This window comes from Lepisosteus oculatus, chromosome 2 (assembly GCF_040954835.1).
Source record: "Lepisosteus oculatus isolate fLepOcu1 chromosome 2, fLepOcu1.hap2, whole genome shotgun sequence".
NCBI classification, from domain to species: Eukaryota; Metazoa; Chordata; class Actinopteri; order Semionotiformes; family Lepisosteidae; genus Lepisosteus; species Lepisosteus oculatus.
In genome coordinates, this window is record NC_090697.1 from 68069173 (window position 1) to 68096534 (window position 27362).

General features: G+C 39.2%; 1 protein-coding gene across 1 annotated transcript; it reads right to left on the minus strand.

Annotated features, from left to right (window-relative positions):
* Positions 1–151: 151 nt before the first annotated feature.
* On the minus strand, positions 152–27240 carry piwil2 (piwi-like RNA-mediated gene silencing 2). Its single transcript, XM_015341309.2, has 23 exons — positions 27151–27240; positions 25964–26459; positions 24757–24859; positions 23297–23414; positions 22493–22705; positions 21331–21441; positions 19315–19432; positions 18292–18416; positions 16700–16780; positions 16169–16282; positions 15305–15493; positions 14163–14247; positions 13241–13330; positions 12702–12842; positions 9497–9610; positions 9063–9251; positions 8825–8926; positions 7995–8111; positions 6205–6293; positions 5608–5713; positions 4719–4972; positions 1726–1833; positions 152–1548 (listed from the first exon to the last, which is right to left on the minus strand). Exons 2-23 carry the CDS (start codon positions 26426–26428, stop codon positions 1392–1394), a joined length of 3189 nt encoding a protein of 1062 aa, XP_015196795.2. The 5' UTR covers positions 26429–26459; positions 27151–27240; the 3' UTR covers positions 152–1391.
* Positions 27241–27362: the final 122 nt, after the last annotated feature.

The window sequence follows — 27362 nt, forward strand, 5'->3', positions numbered from 1 at the left end:
AACAATCCAAGTCAGCAGTGTGGAACATAACAACAAACACACATAGACCACACACTGGGATGTAACAGTCACACAGTGGTTTCACACAGCACACTTTAACAATAACGTGGAAACTCACAATAACACTGTATTAAGATGAAAAAGATTTTAATGTATTATACATAGTAAATAAGAACTGTTACAAACAAGAGGAGGCCATTTGGTCCATCTAGCCCATTTGGTGGTAATATACTAATAATCTGGTATTTTTAGACTTCTTAAATGTACGTAGCAGCAATACTTTCCAGTGATTTCAACACCACAAAATATCTGCATATAAACTTGCATAATAATTCATTAATAACCTGTCCGCACAGCTTTAATGTTTTTTTACTGTTTTTATTAACCATCTATTAAATTTGTATAGAGTACTAAAATATTGATAACCACCACATAATTGGAATGCCATGCTGCTTGGAATTGGAATTTTACCAAATTAGTTGACATGATGGGTGACTGAGAATTGGTCGTCGAGAATGCCTGAAATATGGGCTTTATTCTATTGTGCCAACAAATCACTCAGGACATTTACTGCAGTAGTACTAATGCCAGTCTAGCTCTAAAATTGCTGTGAATATTTTGTTGCCATTTTTGACCAACTGAGACCACATAGAGATTCAGCCCCTTCATTTATATTTTTGTTATAAGGTTCTATCTCCCATGAAATCTGAACCACGTATTTTAATCAAAAACACAAATGAGAGCGCTCAACAGAGCTAGAAGTCAAAACAAGTAAAAACAGTGCTCCACCTACCCAGAAGATAAAACCAATAAAACAAAGATAAGTTATACAGATCTACTGTATAAACCAAAAGAAAACTTATGAACAAGACAAGGCCATCTGACCATTCTAACTTGTTCCTTGAAGCATACTCTAACAAAATAATGAACCCATTTGAATTAAGGATTCTGTAATCTCTTCAACAATGATTACATGCCTCAATCATAAGTAGTAAAAGGAAAAAAATACCACAATGTTTTTTTTTTAAAGCAAGTTGCAACCCATGTTCCTGAAAGGCTGCAGTGTGCAATGGTTATTTCCAGTTGAAAACTTCCCTAATCGATTGTTTTATTAAGACTGTAAAAGAAGTGGCCCAGTCACAATACGTATCTCCATAATGTTTTCAAGCCAGGAAGGGCTGCTGTTTAGTTAATCCAGTTAATTAGGTAATTAGACATACTGTTAACAGAGGAGTTTGGATAGGAAAAAAAGCCAGAGAACACTGCAGATCCTCAAGAACTGTAGTTTCTCAACCATATCTTAGAAGAACACCCATTCTACATCGAAAGAATTGGCATGTAGAAGTCTCTAGCATCTTAAAATAATGTTTTCTTCTTTTAAAAAGGACAATTCACAGGAAGAACAGCTTGTCTGAGAGCTGTTCCGATGGCTCAGCGTGGAGGTACTGTCCTGACAGGTATGCCAGTTTGTGAGCATATTTGCACGGTGCAGGGACTCTGATAGTTCCAGGCCAGTTCCAGTACATGTGGCACATCTTAAAAGTCAATCTGCCAAGAGAAAAAACACACCTGTAAGTGCCTACTGTGTGAAAAAGACTGCCCTATGATCAATATCATAGCTACCTCAGCTACTTCTGAGGATAGCGCTCCAAGTCATTCCAATTTGAATTAAAAAAAAACTTTTATGACTTTAAAAAATGTTTATTTTAGAATGTATTTACTTACCTTTGTAAATGGTCTGGGGTGAGATTGGCTGTATTGTACACAGAGACATAATGCGTTGGCAAACCGCAACCCTGACGAATATGATGAGCCAGTAAATAGAAATCAACCCTAAAAGATAGCACAATGAAAATCAAGCACAGCAAAACCATCATAGCAGTCTTAATACATCTTTGGATATACAGATGCAGCCATTCAAAATGGGTGAGGTATTTCGCGGCATACCCCGGTGGGCGTGTCGCAACATCACGCGGTATCACGTGGTGTCACGTGGTTAATCGCGTGTCATTTGACGCTCTGCCGGAAACTATCCGGCGTCACCTTGTAAAACCGCCAGGGGGAGCTTAACCTCTCATGTACAGCATTTGAGCCTTTAATTTTGAACTGTGTATTACAGCATGTTAATCATCAGTCATTAAAATGTTGGTATATTTTATGAAAGCAAGATTGCTCAGTTGGACAAAAGTACACAACCTACCTTTATCAGAAATATTTATGCATCAAAGCCTTTACTGAAGATATTTCTTATAGTATTAATAATGGATGGCTTTGGACAAGCTGTATACTCAAAGTATAATTTAATGTTATATGTTATATAATAATGTTTATATTGTAACGCATACTGTCCAGCCTCCATTTCTCTATAAAAATTTACTCTGTTGCACACACACACACAATAGAAGCAGGAAGCAGAAGCAGGGACCGTTGTCAGAAGGGAAGAAGGTGACTATTCATTGTTATCAAAAATGACTTAGAATCGATCATGTTGCGATATTTTGAAATATAAAAGTCAATTGATTGTCCATAATATCGCTATTCTATTTTTTCGAAGAAATGTTTGTTAAAAGAAAAGTCCAGCACCAGCTGGATTCGAACACACAACCTGTGCGTTGTTAGTCACGCACGTAGACCAGTAGGCTACAAGACAACTCGCATGAACAGGGAGGCGAAACAGCTCTACACAGCCCTGTCGCAGTACACGATTATAATCATACCGTTATTAAATTCTTTAGATACGCGATTCCATATTATATTCCCTATTAATCAAATTCTAAAAGTATGCTTGTTGACTCCGGTATCACGTTAGCTAAAGACTTCGAAGCTTAAAATGTTTAGGGAGAAATGGAATACTGGTGTATATTTTTTTCTTTAAAGTACCAAGACCAGCTATATACTGTATGTTTATGTTCCAAAATTAATATCGTTTATGGCCTTCACACACGTTACAGTATGCTCCTATTGTTTTTATGCTGAGCTACTAAGATTTCCCTTCAGTGGTAAAATTCAATATCTACAACGGGCACAGTAAAGACGTTTACAGTAAGTCTTTCTACGACAGACCAACGGACCACGAGTTCCCCTGTCGGTCAACCAATCACGTACCGCGGTACCCTGCGTCATGATACGCGACACCGCAGCCAATTACCTGCGGTACGTGTCTGTACCGCGCACTTTGAATGGCTGCATCTGTACCTGTATTCAAGAATCATAAAATGAATCAACAAGGCTTCTACCAGGCACATGTTCATGAAAACTTTAGTTTAGTTCAGAGCAGAGGGTTTACAGGCTTAAGATTTTCAGAGTCCTGTTTGTGGCGATTGCTTCAAAGGCAAAGGCAATTAGCCTTCTACAGGTGACAGCTCTGGGTTTTCCTAATTTTAACTTTAAAACTTTGGGTACAGTTTTAGTAAATAAGGGTCAGACTTTGTGTCTGAGAAGGCCGAATATTTTAAAAGCTAGGATCTAGGTCAATATACTTTTTAAAATAACATAGGCTTATCAGATGCCCCTATACTGAGTAGCTTGCAAAAAACATTTTATATTTTTATTTCTAAGTACAAAAGGAACCGACTGTAACATGCCAGCACTATAAAATAATTAAAAATGGTAATAAAGTAAGCACAAAGTTTCAAATTGCACAATAAAGTGCAATACAAATATCGCGGAAAACAATAAAAACTACATTTACGAATCTGCATTGGCATTTCTGTTAGACATCTAACATGTAATGAATTGTAGCCTATTACCCTCATCAAAGGTGGGGGCAAAGAGGTCAGCCAACTACTGTCCGTCCCGCTTTAGAGCCACCATCGGATTTTGCTCAAAATTGTCTAACTTGGGTTTATGCCCAGAACCCACGTACTGGTTTGATAATTTTGAAAGCTCCAACCGAGGCACCCCCAGACCCCCTTTGGCTGCTCCGTTTAATAACCCTGCCACACCACCATAACTGCTAGATTCTTTAGTCAGATAGTAGACTTTTCCCAGGCTCTCGTGACCCGGACACCAATGTGGGACAACACACAAACAAGCTGAAGCTGAAGACTGAAGTGTGGGCTGGACACATCCCCAGGCACCGCCCATCTGTCACTTTGACAAGGGCATTAGATTATAACTACCCATGTTTAATAAGTAAAATCTGCACAGTACCAATCTCAATTAAAAACATTAGGACTATTTAAAGCACAAAACTTTACTCAAGGATGTAACCGAGAGCTGAGAAGTCAGATATGTGGCCTAGTAGTTAATTTCACCACTAAAGAGTGAAGGTGGAGTATAAACAGGCTCTGAAAGAGGTAGAGAGGAAGGGACTGAAGACAGGCAAGAGGAGAGTGGCTGAGACAGCAGCAAGAAAGAACTTTGTCTTTGAATCAGAATTGTGTGGCAAGAGTCAATGAGTGGAGAGAGTGGAATAAGAATAGCAAGACAGAAAAGTCAAGGCAGGCAGCAAAACTGTGGATGAGCTGTAGTGGACCGATATTGTGTTCATGGAATACAGTCAAGAGATGTAATAGTCTAAGCAGGAGAGTACTAGAAAAGGAGACAGGTGGGCTGGAAGCTGTGTAGAATGTAGAAAGGGACAGATTGCATAAATGGTAGTCATGAAAACAGGAATTTGGCAGATAAAAAAATAAGCATGGAACTATTCCACCTGTGGGACAGGAGAGATTCCGATTCTGCTTCTCTGAAAACCCTTATTTACATCACAGACTTACCAATCCTTACTGGTGACAGTATGGTCTAGAATTGTTCCAGGACGTGGAGTACTAAACCGGTCTCCAGAGAAGGAGTACAGCGCAGTGCTGATTTTCTTTTGAACCACAATAAACGTCAGCTTCGGTTCATAACTTGGGAAAGTCTCAAAACACTTCAAGAGCTGAGGGATCTCATAATTTTCCACCATCTTTAACTGTCCTTCTGACACCCCATCTCGGTACACCACAATCTTGTCTGGGAGGCCATGATTTATCTTGGAAAACACAGACACACATTAAACCATATCCCACTTTGTTGTTAGAAGTTAAATCAACAATGTTAAAAATGTGGTTTGCAGATATTCCTAAAGATAAACAGTGAAAGACCCTTCTGAAAAAGCCTCTTAAGCAAAGGTTTTAAAGAAAAGTCTTTGTAGTCATTTAGCACTTTTAAATCTAAAGGATAGTAAAATTACAGAGTGGAATTTAGCCAGGACTCTTGGGTTTACAATTTCAATAAAGATCCCATGTCAGACGTCAAACAGGCAAACTTTAGTTTAATGTCTCATCTGAAGGACAGAATCCTATAGACAGGTGTCCCCAGTTACCATACAGGGATATTGGTTTAAAAATATGGTTCAGAGAAAAGAGTGCCACCTGCTGATTCACCAACATCAACAACCTGGTTTTCCTTACCAACCAAGCTTAGCTTTGCATAGCTTTGAGATCTGAAGAGATCAGGCTAGATGATGGTAACACTGCTATCACAATGACAGCTCAGTCTGAAAACCTTTTGATACTGTGAATTAGAATCTTGAAAGCCTATTTTTGATTTAAATACTAAGTAAAGGGGACACCATAGTGCAAAAACCTATGGATGTATTCTTTACTTGAGAAACCACTGTATTACCTCATAATATTTCTGCAAACCAGCTAAAAAGCAGATTCTGAACCCACTGATAACCTCTTCATTGGGCATTTGGAAGGTCACCTTTGAATACCACCTGGTTAATGAGCTGTAGAAAAGAAATAAAGTTAAGCAAACCTGTGTTGGGAGCAATGCTCTTAAAAATAAATTTGTAGCCTTGAAAAATGTGTTTAGATTTACTCATAAAAATGTCAAATAGTACAATTGATAGTATTCATAAAACTAAATTAAATTAAAACTGGGACTGATATTGTGCATGTTATAGGAATGCAACTATAGAGGAATGTAACAAGTTTCTAAACTACATGATAATAATCTGAATAAGAATCCAAACAATCGATTCTTGAAGTGTCTGTACAACGTCTCTTAATATCGTGCTAAAATGTTAAAGAATGTCTTTTAAGCACTATTTATGTTGTAGAGACTCAGGTTAATCCAATTTCCAGCAACAGTCAAAGAGGTCGTCTTGCAAGAAAGCAAGAGTATTCAGATGTTTTATTAGTGCTCACAAATCAGCCTGTTATAAAAAAATACCAATTGGAAGAAATGTATCATTTGTCATCTGCTGAGCCCAGATACCTGTTAAGACTGGCCACAAAACCCATGACCGACCGTTTCTTCTTGCTGGGGTCATGATGTACATCAACTCCAATCACCATCAACTGTTTCTGTTAGCAGATATCAAAAGGCAAAAACATGACATCAATTAAATCCCTATAAGACGTGCACAGTTTTGCACCAGCTAGCACTGCATTGATATATTGACAGCTGATTAAATTTTCCTTATACAGGTGAAGGGCTATCAGCTGTTTTTGTTTGTGCCAGTTACTGTACACCCACAAAATAAAATTATTTACCCACAAAATAATGACACCAAAAAAAGAGAGTATTCACAATTTACTCCCACGTGTAAATGACTGCACATTGGAAAAAATGACTGCACATTATCACTGATTCAAGTAGTAAAACATTCAAAGAAAACAGACTGTGAATAGCACTGGCCAGAATAAATTATGAACTGAAGTTTTTAGTTTAAGAGAATTAATTTTTTGCTTGTAGCAGACTAGATTTTAGTGCTTCATTGTGGCTCGAACACCGTCAGAACTTCTGTGCTGTTTCTTTTATCAGCATAACTAGTACAAAGCATACACAACAATTTCTCTCTATCTGGATGTGTCTTGCCTGCAGGTGTATTCAAGATGCATTTTGCAGCCAGTTTCTTTTGTAAAGCAACAAAAGTGCCAGGCTGAATTTTGCAAATGAAGCATCACAAGCTTTATGGAAACATTTCCGTAGCAACATTAGTGTTTACAGTTTCTACTATAAACAAATGCAAGTAGCAGTTAGAATTTAAGTGCCTGTGCTTTTTTGGCATCTCAAGCAGCATGAAGGCAAACTCTGTTGTGAACTATTACTCTTCATTCTGAACTAAAAACACAAACATTAAGTTCTGGGTAACTTTTACAAATGCAACAAAAATCAAGCTTCCCTAAGTTGCTCATTTGAAGGAGCTTACATGCATTACTACATCACACAATTTGAATGGGTAATAAATGCTGTCAAAAAAAATTAAAATGAATTGGGGCAACCCTAGTGCTAAAAAATGTAGATTAGAATTCTCAATCCCACCCTAAGTAGATTTCCACTTCACAACTCCCCACCCTTTTCCTGTCTGTACAAATTAATTTGACTGCAAAGCAGGTGATGTAGCTGCATATAGCTCTGTTCACAAACTGTGGCCCACATTCCCCTTGGCCTCCCAAATGGCTCAAATGAGTAATGTCTCCCTTCAAGGGGAGGGTTCGAGCCAGGGTCACGTCACTACCCGACTCTGACTGTCATTTCCCAACCAACTGTGGAAAAAAATGGAAAATCATTTAAATTTAATCGGTAGAATACTCTTCTGAAACAGTACTTTTGTGTGACATGACCTGTCCAAGTCTAAGAAATTTGAAAGACTTAACGGGCACCGTAATTTGCAGCATGTCGTCACGTATCTCCTGCCTAAATTTGAAAACAGCAGTTAACTTCTTTTCTACTGCTGAGTATTTGGAAGTTCTATCATTAAACTCTTTCATTTCAGACAAAAAGATCAATACATTTTAAATGGCCAGGATCACTGTAGCCATTGGTTCTTCTGTCATCAAGAGAAGCTGGACATGTTTTATCTAATGTAAAGTGTTGAATAGATAAGCTTTCAAGTGAACCACACAGTGAATATACTGACCCACATCCAGAATGAGACCAATAGTGAATTCTTCGATTTGGAGTACAAAGTGTACTCCAAGAGGACAAGACACAAATGCTTAGAAAACAGTTATTATTTTTCAGTATTTCATCTAGTTAGCTGCAAGACAGCAGGTGCTTACCAGGGGAATACTGACACTCCAAAGCTCCCCTCCTAGCTTACAGTTTATCTGCAACAGGATCTTTTGGGCAATGCTCCTCAGTTTTTGAGGCTGAGAAATGGTCCTGATATTTATAGCCTGTAATATTCAAAAATCAGTTTTAACAAAGAAGACAGTTTTAGGCGAAACATATTTCAAACAATTGTTTAAGGTTACTACAATGAAGGAAGTGAGACAAAAAGTAAGAGGTCTACACTCCCTAAGTAAACCAAAGGTCAGTTCCGGAATGTGAGAACAAAAAGCAACATTTCCAAGGCTGCACAATGTGTCAGTAAGTAATGTATCAGTATAACAAGCCACAGGAACAACAAATGTTAAATGTATTGAAGAATGCTGGGTGGATAAGGTAGTTTAAGTGATCTGTAGTACACAATGAAAACCGAGACTTGTTCCTCTCGGTTGGAGATCCTGTAATTTAAACTTTTTGAAGGATATTTTTTTTCAAAATAGTCAAAGAAAATTAAATTTCCACCAGGTGCTCTGGGTTCCTCCCACAATCCAAAAACTTTGTGGTAGGTTAACTTGCTTACGGGAACCTGGACTTGGTGTTAGCAAGTGCTTGTTTGTATCTGTGTACTTTGGGATGTACTTGTGTCCCATCCAGGGTGTACCCTGCTTTGCACCAACTGCTTGCTAGGATTGGCTCTGGCTCCACTGCTACCCCCTGTATGGGATAAAGCAGCTAGATAATGGATGGGTGGTTATCATAGTAAGGACAGGGTTTAAGCATGGTTTCATAACTTTCCTGTTAAACACGATATAAACAAAGACCATAACGTGGATAGTCTGACCTGAGAAGGCACTGGAGTCTGCACACAGCAGACCTTTTTAATGGCACTGTAGAGGTCATCTCTGTTGCCAGTGAGGATGCAAACCACAAGCTGCACATTGGGCTAGAAAGAACAAGAAAATAAACGCATCCAAATTTTGCATATAACTAAAATGACCTTGCTGAATGGGTCTTGCACACAATCGCAAAATAAATCGGTGTAACTGCAGAAACGCCATGGTCATCTGCGGCCTGCCCACCTCCATGGCAAGCTGCGAGTGGATGCTCCTGACGTAGGTCTCAGTGCGATCATCCCTCAGCTCCACGCGGATGGGCCGGCCCACTCTGAACCCAATGGGCCCGGCCACTTTCCCGAAGGTGGTCACCAACTCCTCTGCCTGGTCCGAGCAGCGCCGTGGGTAGAAGATGGCCCAGCAGTTCAGAGGAACCTGGGTACAACCGACAAACGGTAAACTAGCAAGTGCAACAAAAATGTAAAAACTCACCACCTTTGCCATCTCCTTTTTACATTCATTAATACCACGCTCAAGTTTTAGAACCAAGCTATACGCAGCTGCTTGCTTCTACACAATGGTAACAGATCTCATCCAGAACCAGAGCAAATCAAACGCACCCAGATTTGGGATGTCACCATCCCTTTCCAATCCATTTTCAAACTGCAGCCATCACTTACAGAGCTGATAGAAGCGTCCCGGACCACTTCCCTCGACCAGCTTATTTCCGGAGACGTCACGAAGGAGGCAGACTGCAGGAAGATGGTCTCAAGGGGCAGTGTCCTTCCTTCACACTGTCAAAACAATGACTAAAATGTTCTATAGGAAATACAGTCAAAACCAGGTTTAGAAAGCAATGCATAATTACAATCTAAAGAATGTTACTTTGCATTACACCATACACTGCTGTTTTATGGACCACAATTATAATTACCACACAGTATACCAGTCTTGATTAAGATTTATTTTACAGACCAAAAACTGATTTCTGACATAAAACAAAATTAGTATTAAAGAATAAAGACCATCCTAGGAGGTCCATAAACGTTATTGGCACCGTTTCAAACGTTCCTGTGGTAATTGTGCTTTTAAAACTTCAAATGTCAGTTACTTGAAAAACTGTCATGCAATTTCAATGCCTTGTCAATGATGTATTATACTCAATAAATGTGAAATTTGCCTCTCAAGACTTTTGGGACCTGAATTCAAACTTCCACAAAAAAGTTCTATCTTTATAGGCCATTTAACAGTTATGTTTCCAGTACACGGTGTAGCTGTTTGAAAGCACTTTTCTGCAGAAACGTAACCATGCATGTCCCATTTCCTCTAGCCTCTTTGAGACGTTCTTCAGACAGCCTGTTTTTCGAGACTGTGAAAAGAAAAGCATCACCTCCACACAAGCCCTTTCTCCAATTTTGCTTAAGTCCTGTGCATTTCAGTATAAAATGTAGTGTCATGAAACTGTCTTCTTTTTGTTATACGCATTAGGCTTTCAAGGAGATGTTTATCTCTCTTCCTCACATTTTTAAAGTGCTATTGACCAATGATTCCAAAACGGAAAAACAAGATTCCTGTGTACATCAGGATGACCTTCAAATCTATTGTTGAGTAAACAAATGGGTAAAAAATTATAAAAGTGGTCTGCCCTCAATCAACACATCTCATTTTCTGCAAAAAGGCTGATTACTCTTTTATTTGTTTCTTTACTACATTGGAAAAATCACAATACTTGTTGGGCTTACCTTCTTCAGTAGTGTCAATTACAAAACTGCTCTCTCATTTTTTTTAAAATTTAACATCAGGGTGCTCTTGATTATTTCATTTTCGTCCATTACTACGCTTTTAACCTACATTCTAAAATATTTACTTTTAATGTCTATACAAAAACATCAAAGCACAGAGAATTCATGATTTGGACACTAAAAGTGTGGTATGGCAACTGCAGTGCTGCTGACCGCAAAGCCCTACAGCGGGTGGTGAAAACTGCCCAGTCCATCACTGGGGTTGCCCTCCCATCTATCCAGGATGTTTATGACAGACGGTGCTTGAGGAAAGCTCTAAGCATCATTAAAGACCCCACACACCCCAGCTACAGACTTTATGATTTGCTACCATCTGGAAAACAGTACTGGAGCATTCGGCCCGGACTACCAGACTCAGAGACAGTTTTTACCCCTGTGCTATCAAACTATTAAACTCCCAGCCTCTCTCACTCTCACCTCACCTCTCACCTATAATCTGAACCTCGCAGTGCCTTTGTTCTTACCAAAAACCCAAACACACATTGAAAATCTACCTCTACCATACATGTTAAAAGCTCACGCCCCATAATTGCTATCCCTTTATTTCATTCTGTTGATGCATGTTTTTGCACATAACCTGTTACCTTTTTGTTGTTTTGCACATCGCCTGTTGTTGTTTTTTGCAAAGATTCAAAATCCTGACAAGTATTCAAAATGATCAAAAGACAATGACCAAGTCAGCCCAGCACCTTCTCACAGAGGGCACAAAACTGTATGTAGAAGTAGATTTAAAATGAGGATCAAGAGGTACTTGATCTTCACAAGATCAAGTATACTGGAGCCCCCCAAGGCTGTGTGCTTAGCCCTGTCCTCTACACCTCACTTATTCACGATTGTGTCACCAGGCATAACTCAAACTCCATCATTAAGTTTGAGGATGATACAACAGTCACCAGCATGATCGCAGATGGTGATGAGTCTGCGTACAGGGAGGAGGTTGAAACCCTGGCAGCACGGTGCCAGGAGAACAACCTCTCTCTGAACATCAGTAAGACTAAGGAGATGATTGTGGACTATAGAAAACACCAGGTAGGAGATCACACACCTATCTACAGTACATCAATGGGACTGCAGTGGAGAGGGTCAGCAGTTTTAAGTTCCTGGGAGTTAACATCTTAAAGGACTTAGCCTGGACCCACCACACCAACACTGTGGTCAAAACAGCACGGCACCACCTATTCTTTCTGGTTGCATCACTGCCTGGTATGGGAACTGCTCCGCCCGGGATCGCAAAGTACTGCAGAGGGTGGTGAAGTCAGCGCAGCTCATTACCGGCTGTGACCTCCCAAACATCCAGGATATCTACCTAGCTAGATGTCTGAAGAAGGCCAGGTCCATTCTCAAGGACCCCAGTCATCCCAGTCACAAACTGTTTTCCCTCCTACCGTCCGGTAAACGGTACCAAAGCATTCGGTCCAAGTCCAACAGACTACGGAACAGCTTCTACCTCCAGGCAATAAGACTGCTAAATAGCCAACCTGCAGCTCCTTTAGCAAATCACCTGTAATGGCTACATGGACACACGGTGTTCACTGTATTCAGCATAACTGCACTACTTGTATATATTGCATACACCATGGACACACAGCAGCTCTACTCATATTGAGTTTTATTCAATTTCTATTACATCTTTAATTATGTAACCTTATCTTCATAACCTAAATTTTGTGATTTTTGTTATTCTGTGAGCTCGCGGAAAAGACATTTAATTGCCAGCAACTACTGCTGCACCCTGTATTGTTGTGCATTTGATAAATAAACTTTGATTTGATTTTATCTTGATTTACTATTTTACCGAAAGGGTTGTAGGTTTAAACGACAGCCTTCCCAGTCACCAAACCAAGTCAACAGCCTGATTTCTTTCAAGAAACAGATAGATGAGTTTTTTAAATCAAAATCTACTAACTACAAGATAGGCGAAATGGGGCAAATGGCTACCTCTCATTTTTAACCTCATAGCACTGGAGAAAAAGTACAATCCTTGCCCGGCAGCTTCAACATACTCAGAAACTCTCCTTGCCACTGTTCATGTTTAGTCTGCTAAAGCCTGTCCTGTCTGTGTGGGAAGGAAGGTCAGACTCACCACAAGGATGTCAGAACTGATTACCAAACCCCAACGGCTGAGCTCTGTCAAGGCCTCCTCATTGGAGTTAATGTTGTGGAGGAGCTGTTTTAAGGAGATTGTATGCTGCTCCCCACTCAAGCTGATATGCATTGTCAAATCCTGAAAGAAAACCATAAAAGCAATCGCTACATTTACATGCATGCTAACATTTTATTACATATGCATCTGAATGCATCTTCAGCATCTGTATTGGTTTTATTAAACATTCCATGCATTAAATCTATTTCATCATCATTTTAACAAGAATAATTCAACACCAAATTGCAGTTATTAGATGCTATTAATGCTTCACCCTCAGCACACTGACTTTACACTTAATCTGCTCTCTATTCTACATTAACATCACACGCATGGATTATCCAAAAAAATTCTAGGTGTCTAGTGTCCATGGACAAAGCACACTTTGAGAAGTGTCCATTCAGCCTGAAGCCCTATTGACAACACAGCATCACAATATGAATTAGTACTCTATAGGTCACAGATTTGGTCTGACATGCCTTCATAGCTCGGAAATCCTTCCTCATCTTCTCAGGAATCCCGGTCATAAAGGAAAGCTCAGGAAGGAGGAGTATCTCACCAGTGATAATCTGCACAAAAGACAACTGTCCTATCAGCAGCTTCAATGAGGTTTGATTAAGGTATTAAGCAATACCAGCTCTGTGTCAAATCTCCTTAAAATCTAATTAGAACTCGCTTGTAAATGTCTTAAGGAAGCCAAAACAACTAGGCTGTTCACTGCCTTGACACTTCATATTTTCAAACACTAGGTGGCAATGCTGCATCTAGATGGGAATGTTTAAAGAAAAACATTGCAAAAGGACCTACCTAATAAATTACTAATATTCCAAGGATTTCAATTTCTATTGAGATGCAGCAGCTCATTATATTTTGTATATAGCTGATTATACAGAGGTGATCTACCTCAGCAGCGCTCCATCCTTCTACAGTAGAAGGGCAGCCACTTCTAAAAAACAGGTCTTGTGAAAGGTGTCGTTTTGATAGACAGATAGATAATACTTCATTAATCCCGTAGGGAAATTGATGAAAGTGCCTTTTTTAAAATTAAAATTCATTTAATTTTAATTGATTTTAAGTGCCTTATCAAATCTGCTCAGATATGGTTTAGTTACATCTAAATACAACAATCTCAAGTAGTTATTAATTGCAGTTATTACTGACATTAAACATCTTTCACCCATTCATGTTATATGTGTACACCCATTATGTAGTCATAATTCCTATAATTCAATTTAATGGGACAAAACTGAAAGGAGGCACTGCAAACTAAAACACCCACTTTTCTAATTTGGCTACGTCTTATAAAACCTGCACATATTAAGCCTAAACACAACTGAATTTCCAAAGAAATAGCCTCTTCATAAAAGAGAGCTTGACAGGTGTGAATGACGAGTGCGGCACCTTTCCTCCAGGTGTTGACCTCTCTTTGGGGCGATGCACAAGAAGAGGTTGATCTATCTCCTTGATGGTGATGCCATAGTGTTTACTGTTCAGGAGAACAACACAGTTATCCTTTAAGCACCATTCACATAGCTTCCTGCTACTACTGTGGGGACCTCTGTGAACTCTATGACAGACAAGCTTTATACATGGAAATATACATATAACATTTAACCTAGGATTAAAGGCAAATCTAACTTTCACTTTTATTCATATTTCAGTTAAATGCAGAGTAAAGTGGCTAAATACAGAGTATACAAATGTTTTAAGAAGTTCATGTTTGCTTCAGTATAGCTGTTTTCGCCAGGAACAGTAATTGTAATAATTACTTTCAAGTAAAAATGAAACAATTGTAATTATTTTTCTAAAGCCCCCAAAAAACACTCACATCAACATGAGTTATCACCAGAAAAACAGATCCAAAAATTCATGTAGCTATTTTTTTTAAAGATAAGGGCTACATCATGAGAAAAAGCCTTGTTTACCGTTTCACTTGGATTCTATTTTAGGTATCGGGCATTTTGTACCAAATGAGTACTCCTGATGCTGCCTTATTCTTGGGACATAACGCTTGTATACCTCTGCAGGTGTTCTGGGAAAACTGCAGCTTCCTTCACAATGCTTTGGCTAACTCTTGCAGAAAGATGTAACACCACTGAAAGTCTTTTTCATTTGTTTTTAACAATCGTCACCTAAAAACATTATTTCTAATAGACTTTAGTCCCACTTTTTTTTTTTGAATCTGTATACCTTGTTTTCTATATTCATACCCATACTTTTAAAAAAAAAGCTATGAGGCATTTTCTACTTGAGGTCATTGAAGATCGCATGGCCCTCTTTAAGAGTAATAGGAGTGTTAACTCCAGTATCACAGAATAATTCCACTCTGAATTTGCACCTTCTGTCTTTCTTAAAGTTCTCCGTTAATTAACAAAGCTATTTTTCTTCTCTGGGTACATGGGTGCAGCATTTTACTGGTGGATAAAATGGGTCACTTTCTACACGTAGAGCCCTTTGGAATGAGAAGGGCCATGTTTCAAAAAATCATAACATGTTACAAAAGTGCAGTCATCCTCAATGGAAAAGAAGGTCCCAGACAATACCTGTAGTAATCGATGAACGTAATTTGTGATCCATCAGCCATGGTGAACACATCTTTTGGGGACTTGGCCCAGTCAATGTCATCCACTCTGTAGGTGCGGTTGTTGTACCGTGTCATAACAATGCTGCCAATCAGCTCTTTGGTGCACTCATCCTGAAAGCTCTCCCTGCTCTGCTGGTACACAACGTTCCTACAACACAACATTCGAGTTGCAGACAACCTCTGATCTATGCATTTTGGTTTACGAGAACATTTTAAAGTCTTGGATGAAGATTTGTATGCAGTTAAGAACCACTACTTACAAATGATACAATTTTTAAAATTTAGAAATAGACCTTTCTTATACCTACATGTTTTATCCCATCGTGTGTTTTTCATTTCGCAGCTCTCAGTTAAGATGCCTGGATGAGATGCAACTGTGGGAGGGACTAGAGAAGAGATGGCAGATTCCTCTCACCCTCCCACCTTCTTTTAATACACCACAGGCCCACAGCAGGAGAGAGGCGTGTCCCTTACTGATGGCACCACTCACCTGCAAGGGCTCAGGAGGCCAAGTGGGTCTCGACAAAGCCCTAGACAGCTAATCCCACAATGCCTCCAGCAGCACCAAACCACAAAACGCACAACTTCCTGGACAAAACTCAGTCACAGTTGTCTAGTGACATGGCGAACTCGAACCCAAGATCACAAAACATCCCAGCACGCACCCTTAACAGGTGGACCTCTCAGGAGGCCTCCGATTCCACAAACTATTTCATTCCCTATTTAATGAATGACTTCATTGCAGGGTACCAATTATACAAGTTGGAAATTCCCTTAACTTAAAACTAAAAGTTAAGGGAATTTAAGGGAGATAAAAACTCACATGATGTCCAGCACAGAGTCATTGCGGAGCACTTTGTGGGTCACATCCACTGACAAGTAAAGCCCTCCGTCAGTGCGCTTGAAACAGGCCGAGTAGCCAGGCCACACTTGTAACCTAAAATTCAAAATACAGTAATCACTAGATACAGCAAGAGGCAGTTCTGGCAACAAAGCATCTGAAAGAATTATTACAGCCAACCAACTTTAGGAAAGGAGTGGAATGTTAACTGAATATAGTAAAAGGAAGAATCTTCTTGGCTATGAAAAGTTTAAAATCCATCAACACGTTATGAACTTAGAAGATGTTTTTAGCACTCCAATGATTACTGAATATTGTCAAAGCATTGCTCTAGTTCAGAAGAGACAGAACAGCAGTTTAAGGTCTACAATTTTTTTAAATTTGCCATTTTTTAAGAAAATACTGTCATTGGATGTGTTGTATGCATTTTAATACACATTATAGATCTTTTTTTCTTCCTATATACAGTACATAAAAAATAATGTTAGAGAAGAATTACTAAGAATTACTTACCTATGCTTTCCAAGCACCACCGCATTTTGGGGGTCATAATGATTTCGTCCCACTAGTTTTAGTCCCAAGATCTTCATTACCCTTCAATGCAAGGCACATAGACTAAAGACAACCACTCACAAAAATAGTGTATTGTGACAATGTGAGGTTAGTCCATAGGGAAACACTTCAACAGCCACCAACCTCTCCAAAAGAAATGAAAGTATATACTTCGAATCTAGCCTCCACCCCAGAAAAATCTTAATATCCAAACTTTCTTTATACTAAAACATTATACAAAAAACTTAATACATGAAACAGAATAAAAACATTCGGTAAAACAATTAAAAAAGTTATGAAATGGTCACATATCAATAAAAATAAATGAAGTCAAATCATTGGCAACTGAATAAATTTTCCACACAAAAAAAAAACACCGGGCTTTTAGGTTTTAATTGCTAGTCTTTAAGCCGTTATAATTAACGAGGTTTTGTTGCTTAACTGAAATAGGTAGAGCACTGATATGGAGGAGAGTCAATGCATAAAACTTTTTCCAAGGTTCAATTACTTCTCATTTAAATCAGGTCAAGAAAGGAAATTATACTATAAAATAATGTTGACACCAAAGCAACACTCTTCAACTCGGCAATATGAGGGACCTAAACAATTAAGACATTTTTATCAAATTAGTAACAAATGCGTGGGTTAGACAAACTGTCTGTTAAATTACTTCCTTAACAGGCTAATTAAGTTAAAAAGATTCACTATTTTAATAGATAACTAGTTTTGCTTATTTTAATTTTTTTTATTAGAAACAATGTCAATCTAAAGTCTTCCAGGGGGAATAATTAACAAATAATCCAAACGCAAGAATAGCTGTGGCATTCCCAAAAAGCATGAGTCAGTGTCTGGTGCTAAGAATATGGAGCCAGAAGAGGGGTCAAATAGGATTGCAGCAGCAGAAAGCTGTAAGCACCTCTGACCTGGTATTTGTGTTCAACTATAACACAGAGCTCTTGGCTAAAATGTAAATATGTTCTACGTTCACTTATTATTTCCTGTTGGCAGGGAAAATGTTAACGTATTGTTAGATCACTAGGGGTAGGGTCATTAACAATAGGTATTTTTGTAATGAAACGGCAACGGATTAGAACTGAAACGAATACTGATTTATGGATTGTGGATTCAGAACTGGAATTGGGGGGGTAGGATTGAAAGAACGCTTGTGGTGTGAGTAATTTGGTCATTCTTTCTTTGGATTATACTGTACAATCCCCCTGTGACACCACAGTATGCAATGTGCTTGAAGAACTATATTCCCCCCACATTTAGAATTACCTTTCATAATATACCCATCCAATCCAAAACTGACAACAGTTTCAAGCAACCCTTAACAAATAAGCCCAGATCTGCCCTGGCACCAGGTGCCCACTTGGAGAATAGTGGTCACTCTCCACTAGGCTCAAAATAGAATTAAAAAAAACAGTGGGGTGAAAGCAGCCCAAAAGATCAAGTTTATCTTGGGCAATGGACCCCAGAAGAGAGAATACTCAATTTTTTTCCCACCTTAGCGTATAATGCCCTGGAAGCCAATCATAAGAAGCCAATCTTACCTTCTTAACACCACATTGTAGAAAGGGAGGCACAGGTCAGAGTTGGGTGGAAGGATCTTTGTCATCTGAATCTTGATGCTAATTTGTTCATTGTCAGTCAATCTCTTGCTTTTCAAGTGTATCTCCTATAATTGGACATGGACAGTCAGATTCTAGGATCTCGAAGCCTGTTTCACAGATCAAACCTTACCCATGGTGACCATCCATATAATCAGAATTTATTATGCCATTGGTAAAGCTCTTTTTTGTATGCTGTAAGGGTGTGGTAAGTGGAGTTGTGATAGTGGTTCTGGTCTAAACCTCAATCCACAGAGAGCAAAGGGGAATAACATGCCGCCTTCAGTCACATGACCAATTGGTGAAAGACAAGTGGTTGAGCGATAGTTAAAGTCAGGAGGCCGAGGCTTCTAGCAGGTCAGTTTGAATCTAATATCTAAGTAAGACATCATATCTCCCAACTGCAACAGAGGGAGGGAAGGAAATGGCAGACCAACATGGAACCTGTGGACAATTGTGGGGTTTTTGGAAACGTTTGGAGCCATTAAGCAACTTAGCTGTGCTTCTGTTGATCGACTATATATACAGAAGTCTAGCTAGAGCTCAATAATGGATGTAGGGTTTTTGTTTGTATTTTGAGCTAATGCATTGTCTATAAAGAGCCTTTTCTTTTAACTTTCCAGGGTATAAAGGTGGAGATTCTCCTGCCTTATCATTTATTCCATCTAATGTTTCCAGGTTGAAGAAATACTGGTTGAATCATCCTGATGCTCTGAAAATGTTCTGTTTTGGTAAAATTTCCTAGGTCTCTTTAACTGCTGTGTGTTAAGAATAGTGAAACTAAAAACAGCCATGTTGTTTACCAGCCAATGACGAGATCATTGAGTGTTAAATGAAAAACTCTTGGAAATAAACTTTTTTTTTTTGCTTGGAATTGACACCATATATCCTTCCAAAATTAATTCTTGACAAACCACAGGATCAGTGAGGTCAGTAAAATGAACAATCAAAGTTTCAGATACACACCTCTTTCAGCTTTACTGGGAGGTACAGAATAGTGCCGTCAAAAGCTACAACATCCCCCGTGACAGAGCGGTGTTCTTTCAACATGGCGAACCGCATGCTTCGGGCCTCCACATTAGGGCTACAAGACAGACACTCTTCTTAATTAACTTTCAGACATAACACTTGTCAGATGGTCTCTAACAGTAGTTCTCAAACTTTTTGGATCAAGTACCACCCCTGATCAAACCCAAGCATCCAAGTACCACCTACAAGTCATCTTCTCAAAGGAACCCCAGATAAACTCAATGACCAACATGAGAGCGCTTGCGCCCACACATTCACATACACGTATAATAAATATTATAATAAACTTTATTTGATATGGCGCCTTTAAAGGTGGCTTCTCAAAGCGCTTTACAGAATGACAAAAGGAACAGCAACAAAAAATAAAAATAAACAATAAAAAAGCACCATTTCAGTGAGAGGGGTGAGCCTGTTTAGTCGAGCAAAGCAGATGTGAATTCATTGGTCGAGCCTTGATACAATTCACAACAGAGCCTAACAGACTTTAAATCGTCGGTCATTTTTTTGACGGCCAAGGCCTAGCGGTGGATGCTGTAGTTCATATCTGGAGCAACCTCTCTAATTCGTCCAACGACACCGCTGTTTTGGCTTGTCACCGATCTAGCACCATCTGTACAAACTCCGATGCATTTTATCCAGTCGATGCCATTCTCTTTGATAAATTCATTCAGAAGCTGAAGTATGTGCTCTCCTGTAGTTCCTGTTGGTAGCGGCTTACAGAACAGAAAGTCCTCATGGGACATGCCCTCAAACTCGTATCGAACGTAAACGTGCAAATTGGTCAAATTAATGACATTTATAGACTCATCTGATTGAAGTGAAAAGCATCTGCTCATCTTAACACGCTCTATCAGCGTACTTTTGACATCATCCGCCTTATCAATAATTCTATGAGTGACAGTGTCTTTCAAAGGGGGCAGCAGGTCGAGCTGTTCAGCAGCTTTTTCTCCACACATAATACGTGTCAGCTCTTTTGCCAACAGTTAACAAAGTTCTTCACAAGTAGTGTGGGGCTTACCTGCTTAAGCAATCCACAAGCTTGCATTTTTCCCTGTTTCCATTTCAGTACTTTGTCTCAGAAGTTAAAAAGTTTTTATTTCATGCGCATGGGAGTGAAACACAGAGACGCTCGATGTATTTTTCTCAAATTAACCTAAAACGGCTCATAAATATTTTTCTGTTATCTATCACGCTTTCCTGTGCTCACAAGATTGCCAGAGTTTCTGTGCATTTCTGTGCTATCCTGTGCTTACAACATTGGCATCGTTCCAAAATCACGTATATTCTTCTACCTCCCTATTTGCTGGAGATAACTTTTTTTAAAATACAATTGGTCACTTGCGTTCGTAGCACGCATTCCTATAGAATGGTATAGAATTACATTGTAGCTCTTGTGTCCACTCAAGTATTGGCACGCGCTGCATCGTAGTACGTACGCTGCGTATGCGACACAAACTAATTTGATTAAAACAGAAAATATGAAAACCCGTCCCAATTTTTCAGAGCTCACAACAAACCACAGTTTGAGAACCAGTGGTCTATAATATTCAAATTCATTTTAAGCAGCTGGTAGGCACAATTAGCATGAACAAACTATTATTTTGTGATTACAGAAGACCAGTTCAGATGCCACAAGACTTAAATGATATCAGATACAACAGTCAAGATATCGATAACAAAAAATCAGTTCTAAAGGGAACGTTGAAATTTGAAATTGGTTTGAATGGCCAAAACATAGACCTAAGTAAGAAAAGTCATAATAAACCTAATTTCACCATACTGCCGTGACATTTATAACCAATTTCAATTTCCAAACATCTTCTTCTTGTACGTGGTATTAACTATTCCCCATTTAGTATCCTAGAAAAACTTAGTGATCCGTATATTGAGCAACCAATTTGAAAAACATTTTAGTGAATAATGCCTTATCATAAAACAATTTCAAACATTTACCTGAACGTGACATGGTACTGATAGACAGCCTCATTCTTGCAACTGATGGGGATGTGGTTTGAGCCAATGGTCAAAGGATTTCCCTTCATACCTTTCTTCAGCAATGGCTCACTACATTTTAAAAAAAACATGCAGTTAGTTAAAAGCTGCCAAAGACCTTGTGATGCAATAGGTGTTCCCCATCAGAACACTTTTTAATCAGGAGGATTAATAGGAAAGTCCCTTAGCAGTGGTAAGTGTAAATATTTTTAACCGTCTGGCTGAATTTAATCGGAGTAATTAAAAAACGACATAGGATTAAAATACCTTATACTGTATGTGCCTGAAGAGGCAAGTTGGAGTTTAATATGACCCATTCTCTGCAAATTAATTTAAAATAGTACTTTATGTTGCCAGTTTCCCTTGGCTGAGTGCTATGCAGCTGTTAGTCGCTAGACCACTTTGAAGTACAAATGAATGCATTTTGGCCCCATAGTGCTAAATGTTTTGAGTATGCATATCGCCCAAGTTTTAAATTTCATCAACATTTTTTCTCGCTATAAGTCCCAAGATTAAAAAAAGGATGATTTCTCCAAATAACTGTCGCATGTTTAATTCATGATCTACCACAAAACAGCCTCTTAAATTTAAGACTCGGATCTGAAAATACTGCTGACAACCACAAATAACAGATGTGGATTACCAAATATTGGCTGAAATGTTTTGCATTTTATTAAAAAATGCTCTCCCCCGTACTTGTGAAGCACATCAAGTACTCACAGTTCCTCCCACCACATAATTCATTTTAATTAAGTTCTCGAAACGCAAGACAACCAAAAATTAAAACTAGATTACAACCTTTGTTGTAAAGTCAGAACCTTAATGTGTTAAACATCGTTTAATGCGCTTCCATGTCAAAGTCCATGTATTGACCTAAAGTTAAGAAATTTTTCATTTGATTCAATTAAATAGTTTTTTATGTTACTTATGATAAGTGCTTGCTTCTATTAATCAGATGGTTCTCTTAAACGACACTTTTTAGGAAAATCGGTCATTGTCCCCAGAGTTGACTGTGCCAAAAGAACTTGCTTTCATCATAAGATCCAGAGGACCCAGGAATCCTGAGCAGTATTCTTACAACATAAAGACCTGTTGCACAACTTCAAAAAGAGAGCCTCCTTACTGTGGCCCCTCCTTCTGAACTTCCCCTACTGGAACAGGGGCAGGAGATGGCTTCCTGCAGGCTTCTCGAACTGGGGGATCAGGACTAGTTGCAGTGGGAGGAGGCAGCATGAGGACAGGAGATGTTGGGGACGCTCTACCCCAGCCATGTGAAGATAAAGTTGCTCGTCCTAACCCAATCATTTGAAAGCTTGGCTCTTTGTGTCCCAGGGAACTGTAAAAGGAACACAGCCACAGGTCCTTAATGAAAATGGAAATCACTAGTATGTGTACTACCATTTGTGCACTTACTGTACCTGCATGCATACTTTTGTATTTCTACAAGCTCTTACTTTCCCTCCCCAGATATACCTGCCATTTGGAAGATATTGATCAAGTAGAAAAGTCAGTTCTACAAAATCTTTATCTAGAGCTACTTAACTGAAGACACTCAACACTCAAGCAAGTCTCATTCTTGGTTTTGTGGATCTCTTGCAGAGAGTTCAACAGGTTCTAGGGGAAAACAAGTCTCATGTTTGATAGGATGATTGATCAACTCTGTTACACTTGTTGCCGAAAGCAAAACAAGCGTTGGTATTTTAATCTGATCGACAGGAAGAAAAACAGACAGGGGCTTAATTAGCACTGAAAATCAATTTACAGACTGATTCACACCAAAGTTAATTTTAATAATGCACACAACATCTTTTCAGCAGGGCCAAAATCACAAAGTGGTCTTAAAAGCACTGATTTAATTAAAAAGAGACGTGAGCAATTGGAAAGTGCCCAACAGGAAACAGAATGACTCATGCTGAAGTTTCCTTACCTGCTGCGCCCTATTGCCTTCTCCTTAATTTCATCTCCCCTGGAAGCCTTTTCTGCAACTGCAGGAGCTGGTTCAGGCCTGACCTCAGCTCCAACAACTCCAAATGCACCGCGACTCACTGGAACCCCAACGACACAAGAAAACACCACAAACAAAGGTGTCAATGCAGCAGATCTGGTTACAGGGCTTTATAACAATCTGTACAATATATGATCACACAAAGTATGGCCTTATTTTTCATTTCTGCTTAATTTGAGACTTCAGACACTCATACACAGGAGATGAAACTTGTAAAATGGTACACGTACACAGTGAGTGATAAGTCGTCAAGGTGCACCAATTATCACAATAGTAATTGGTTAAAAAGGAGTCTAAGTTCTGTAATTGAACAGTTGAAATTGAATTTCTAAAACTTCTTACAGATCCCGATACTGATGAGGGTCAGTAATGCTAATGAGCTCTTCACTTGATCAGCTGTTCAATTTATTTCCTGCTCTGACCAGTTCCTGCTCTGGGACCCATTTACAGAAGACAACATTTTCCACAACCTCATTAGCAGTGCAAACAGGTTTCCCACCTGGTAGACATCCTGCTGGCCCTGCTATTTCTTGCTTTTGCTTATGCACATCCAGTTGCTGGTAAAAAAATTTAAAAAGATTGCTGGAGGCCAGGTATAACATGCGATTCTAAGTTTGCAGGGCTAACATTTTCCTGGTTTCTTTCACCACAGCTAAATCTTAAAACTGGTGAAAATGCATTGTGGCCTTTTGAATCTGCAGCTGTCAAGCACACTTACTACTGTAACAAGTAACAAGCTCATGTGCAAGTCGAATGTTGTGACTGAACCAGACTGGTAGAAGAGAGTGAAGGCCTGAGCTGCAAGCTAAGCCAAGTCTGGGTATAATAAGCAAAGACTTTTTTTTTTTATTTGAATGAGGTATATTTCAGTTTTTGCTAATTAGGTCAGTGTGGGTCATTCAGGTTTCTTCTGGCACACTGCACAAAAGAAATAACTAAGAACAGCTTCCCCTATAACACCATTGCAAGACTGAAAAGGACAGGATTTCAAAAGTGACAATCCTTAAGGGACATTCAGTGCTTTGTTTAAATCGAAAAAGAGAATTTTACGCTCAAAAAAACTCAAAAGAAATTAAGAAAAAAACACTATATTGAAGCCACATACGGTATATATACACACGTTAGGTTATTAAATGTTATCTTGTATGTTGGACAATCTATCACAGCCACCAAAATCGCCAAACTGCGCTGATAAGTACCATTACGTTTTTCCTCCCCCATTTTCGTTGCAATTTGGCCACACATCACATGGACATTATTTTTTTACCCCTTTGTAAATTTCTTACTGAATTACACCAACAATTTTTGACTCTCTTATACAGGAGCAGAGCAGGTATGTCTCCGTCTTTCCACTTTGAGGAGCATGATGGGAATGCACTCACCCCCCTGTGGAGCTCCCCTGCCCCACGGTGTCTTTTCCACAGGATCTATCCCAATACCTCGGAACATGGACACCAGGGTCGGTCCAGAGGGTGGAGAGGTCGCCTGCTCACAACAAAATAAGATCCCTCCTGTTCAACCAATGAGGGCGGCTGCCACACTTTGGACTGCATTGCGTAACGCATCTACAGTCCATTGGAACTCCACTTCACAAACTCCCATGTTACACAACAAACTTGAGAGCTTTGAAGCTCTGCCACTCCCAGCTGAGTTAATCACAAAACATCACTGCTTTTCAAAAATGGTCAAGATTGATTAACTTTCTGAACAGCAATATTTTAGACCTGTTTAGAAAACACCATTTAAATAAATCTTACAGATTTATTACAGAAGCCATCTTTCTATCCCATTAGCGAGTTATCTTAAAACTCTTTTTTACTTTTTTAAATGTATTCTTTCTACATACCAACACAAGCTCCAAATCACAAGAACAGTAAAAGTACACCCAAGTTTAGGCTTCATTTTTAATTAACTAAGTCAGGGCTAATAATGCAACTGATTAACCCGCTCAGACAGCTCTCAAAAAACAGTTTTCAGGTATTGTAATATTTACAATCAATCTCATACAGTTGCAAAAGTGAAAAATGGGAAATGGTTAATTAGAAAATCAGTTAAACCTGGAGATGAACAATTAATAACTGTTAACTTATTAATCGATAGCATTTAAAAAAAAATAATTTCCTTGTATTTGCAATGCTTTAGATATTCTCATTGCAATGTTGTAAATATTTTGACTGTTTTTCAGTGAAGTTAGACTTCGTCTTCTAAAAATGCCAAATTAAGAGATGAACAAAAAGCAGTGAAATCAAGGCGGCACGTCTATGTGCAAGACCGAAATACACATTTTTGCAAAGTAAAAAATGTAAACCTAAATTCTTGCTACATTTGTGAGCTGAACAAGTTCCAGTTTACAAAGCCTGGACACAACTGTTCTTTTATTGGTCCTTACTCTTCACTACATTTCTAAAACATTTCCCAATAACATCTGTTTGCTTACAAAACTGGACAAAGGAGAACATAAAAAAGGCACGATTTTATTCTTGATTCACACACTAATATCTTTAGACTCAGCAGGCAGCAGACCAGCGTACTTTTGAGAACAAGAGTAATGACCAGCTTAGTAACCTCTCCAACTGAGGCTGCACCTACCTGTGCCACCTGCAAGCCAGGTGTATCCCGAAGGGCTGGGAAGCCCCTGCCTCCACCTAAACTAGGAAGCTGGTGTACTGGTGGGCTTTGCCTTTCGGCTGGAGCGCCCAGCTCGACTGCCCTGCTGAAGCCGCTTCTCTGAGCGTGAAGTGTCACCCCTCTCCCAAGCAGGAGGGGCGGCTCCTCTGAAGGTAGGATCAACCCTCTGGCACACCCGGAGACCGGGTCCCCTGCGGGCACTGGTAACCCCCTGGCACGACCAAGGCCCGTGGGTGGGCATGGCATCCTCCTTAGAGACCGCACCGCCGTGTCATCACCAGAGAAAGCCGGAGCCCGGGCAAGCCCCAGCCCGGACGCCGCTGGTAAAGACAGGCCAAATGCGGACTCGTCGCGAAAGAAGCCTCTTCTCGGTCCGGGAGTCCTTCCGCCGGTAAACTCTCGGATGCCCCGCTGGTGAGGGTCCATCTTTAATTGTTTAAGGAAGATAAATGCGTTTCTGGCATAAAAACGGGGGAAAAGAAAATATTCATTTCAGTTATGGTCTGAAATATTACAAGGCAACACGGGTGGTGGGACGCTTTTTTTAAAAAAGTATTTTTATCCATACAACTGCAAAAGCCAGTTAACCCCTGCCCCCCTAACTACTGTTCTAGTCAGCTGAGTGGTATTCACATAAAGAATATAAATGTACACGGGTTTTAACGTTTCACTAAACAATCTGATTGGGAAAAAAAGTGTGATTCCCGGTAGCTCGTTAAAAACCTACGTCCAACTTTTCCAACGCCATTGTAGACATTGAAGTGTTACAGGCTACATTTCCATGACATGATACTTAAAATACGCCAAACATGGCTAAAATGTATTATTACACAGTATATATTGTATATTATTACAATCTTCTATGACAACTTAAATATTGACTTGCATTATTTAATATATTTTATAACCATCAACCAAGTGCGATGTCGGGCTTTACACCTGTAGTTAATGGTCCTACGCTTTTCATGTTTTTCACTCATTTTTTACGCAAGGATACGTAGGCAAAACGCTGTATTAAAAATATTATACATCGAAAGAAATTACAGGATGACTTAATATGTCGCTACTCAACATAAAAATCAGCACTTAAAATAATGTGAAAGAAAACGTTTCAATCGTCTCATTGCAAATGAAACCAGAAAATTTACCTGGTGTTAGAATGACTGTGTTAGAAGAAAATCACAGGGGATTTCTTCAGCTATTCAAAACGGCGATTACCGCAAACCGGTTACTTTCTACCAAACCCAACAATTCAAAAATTCTGCGAATGATCTACCGTAAATTCTTCATCAGCTATTGGTCAATCACCCAATCTCTTAATCGTTCATTGGATCTTTCAACCATCAATCAAAGTACACCT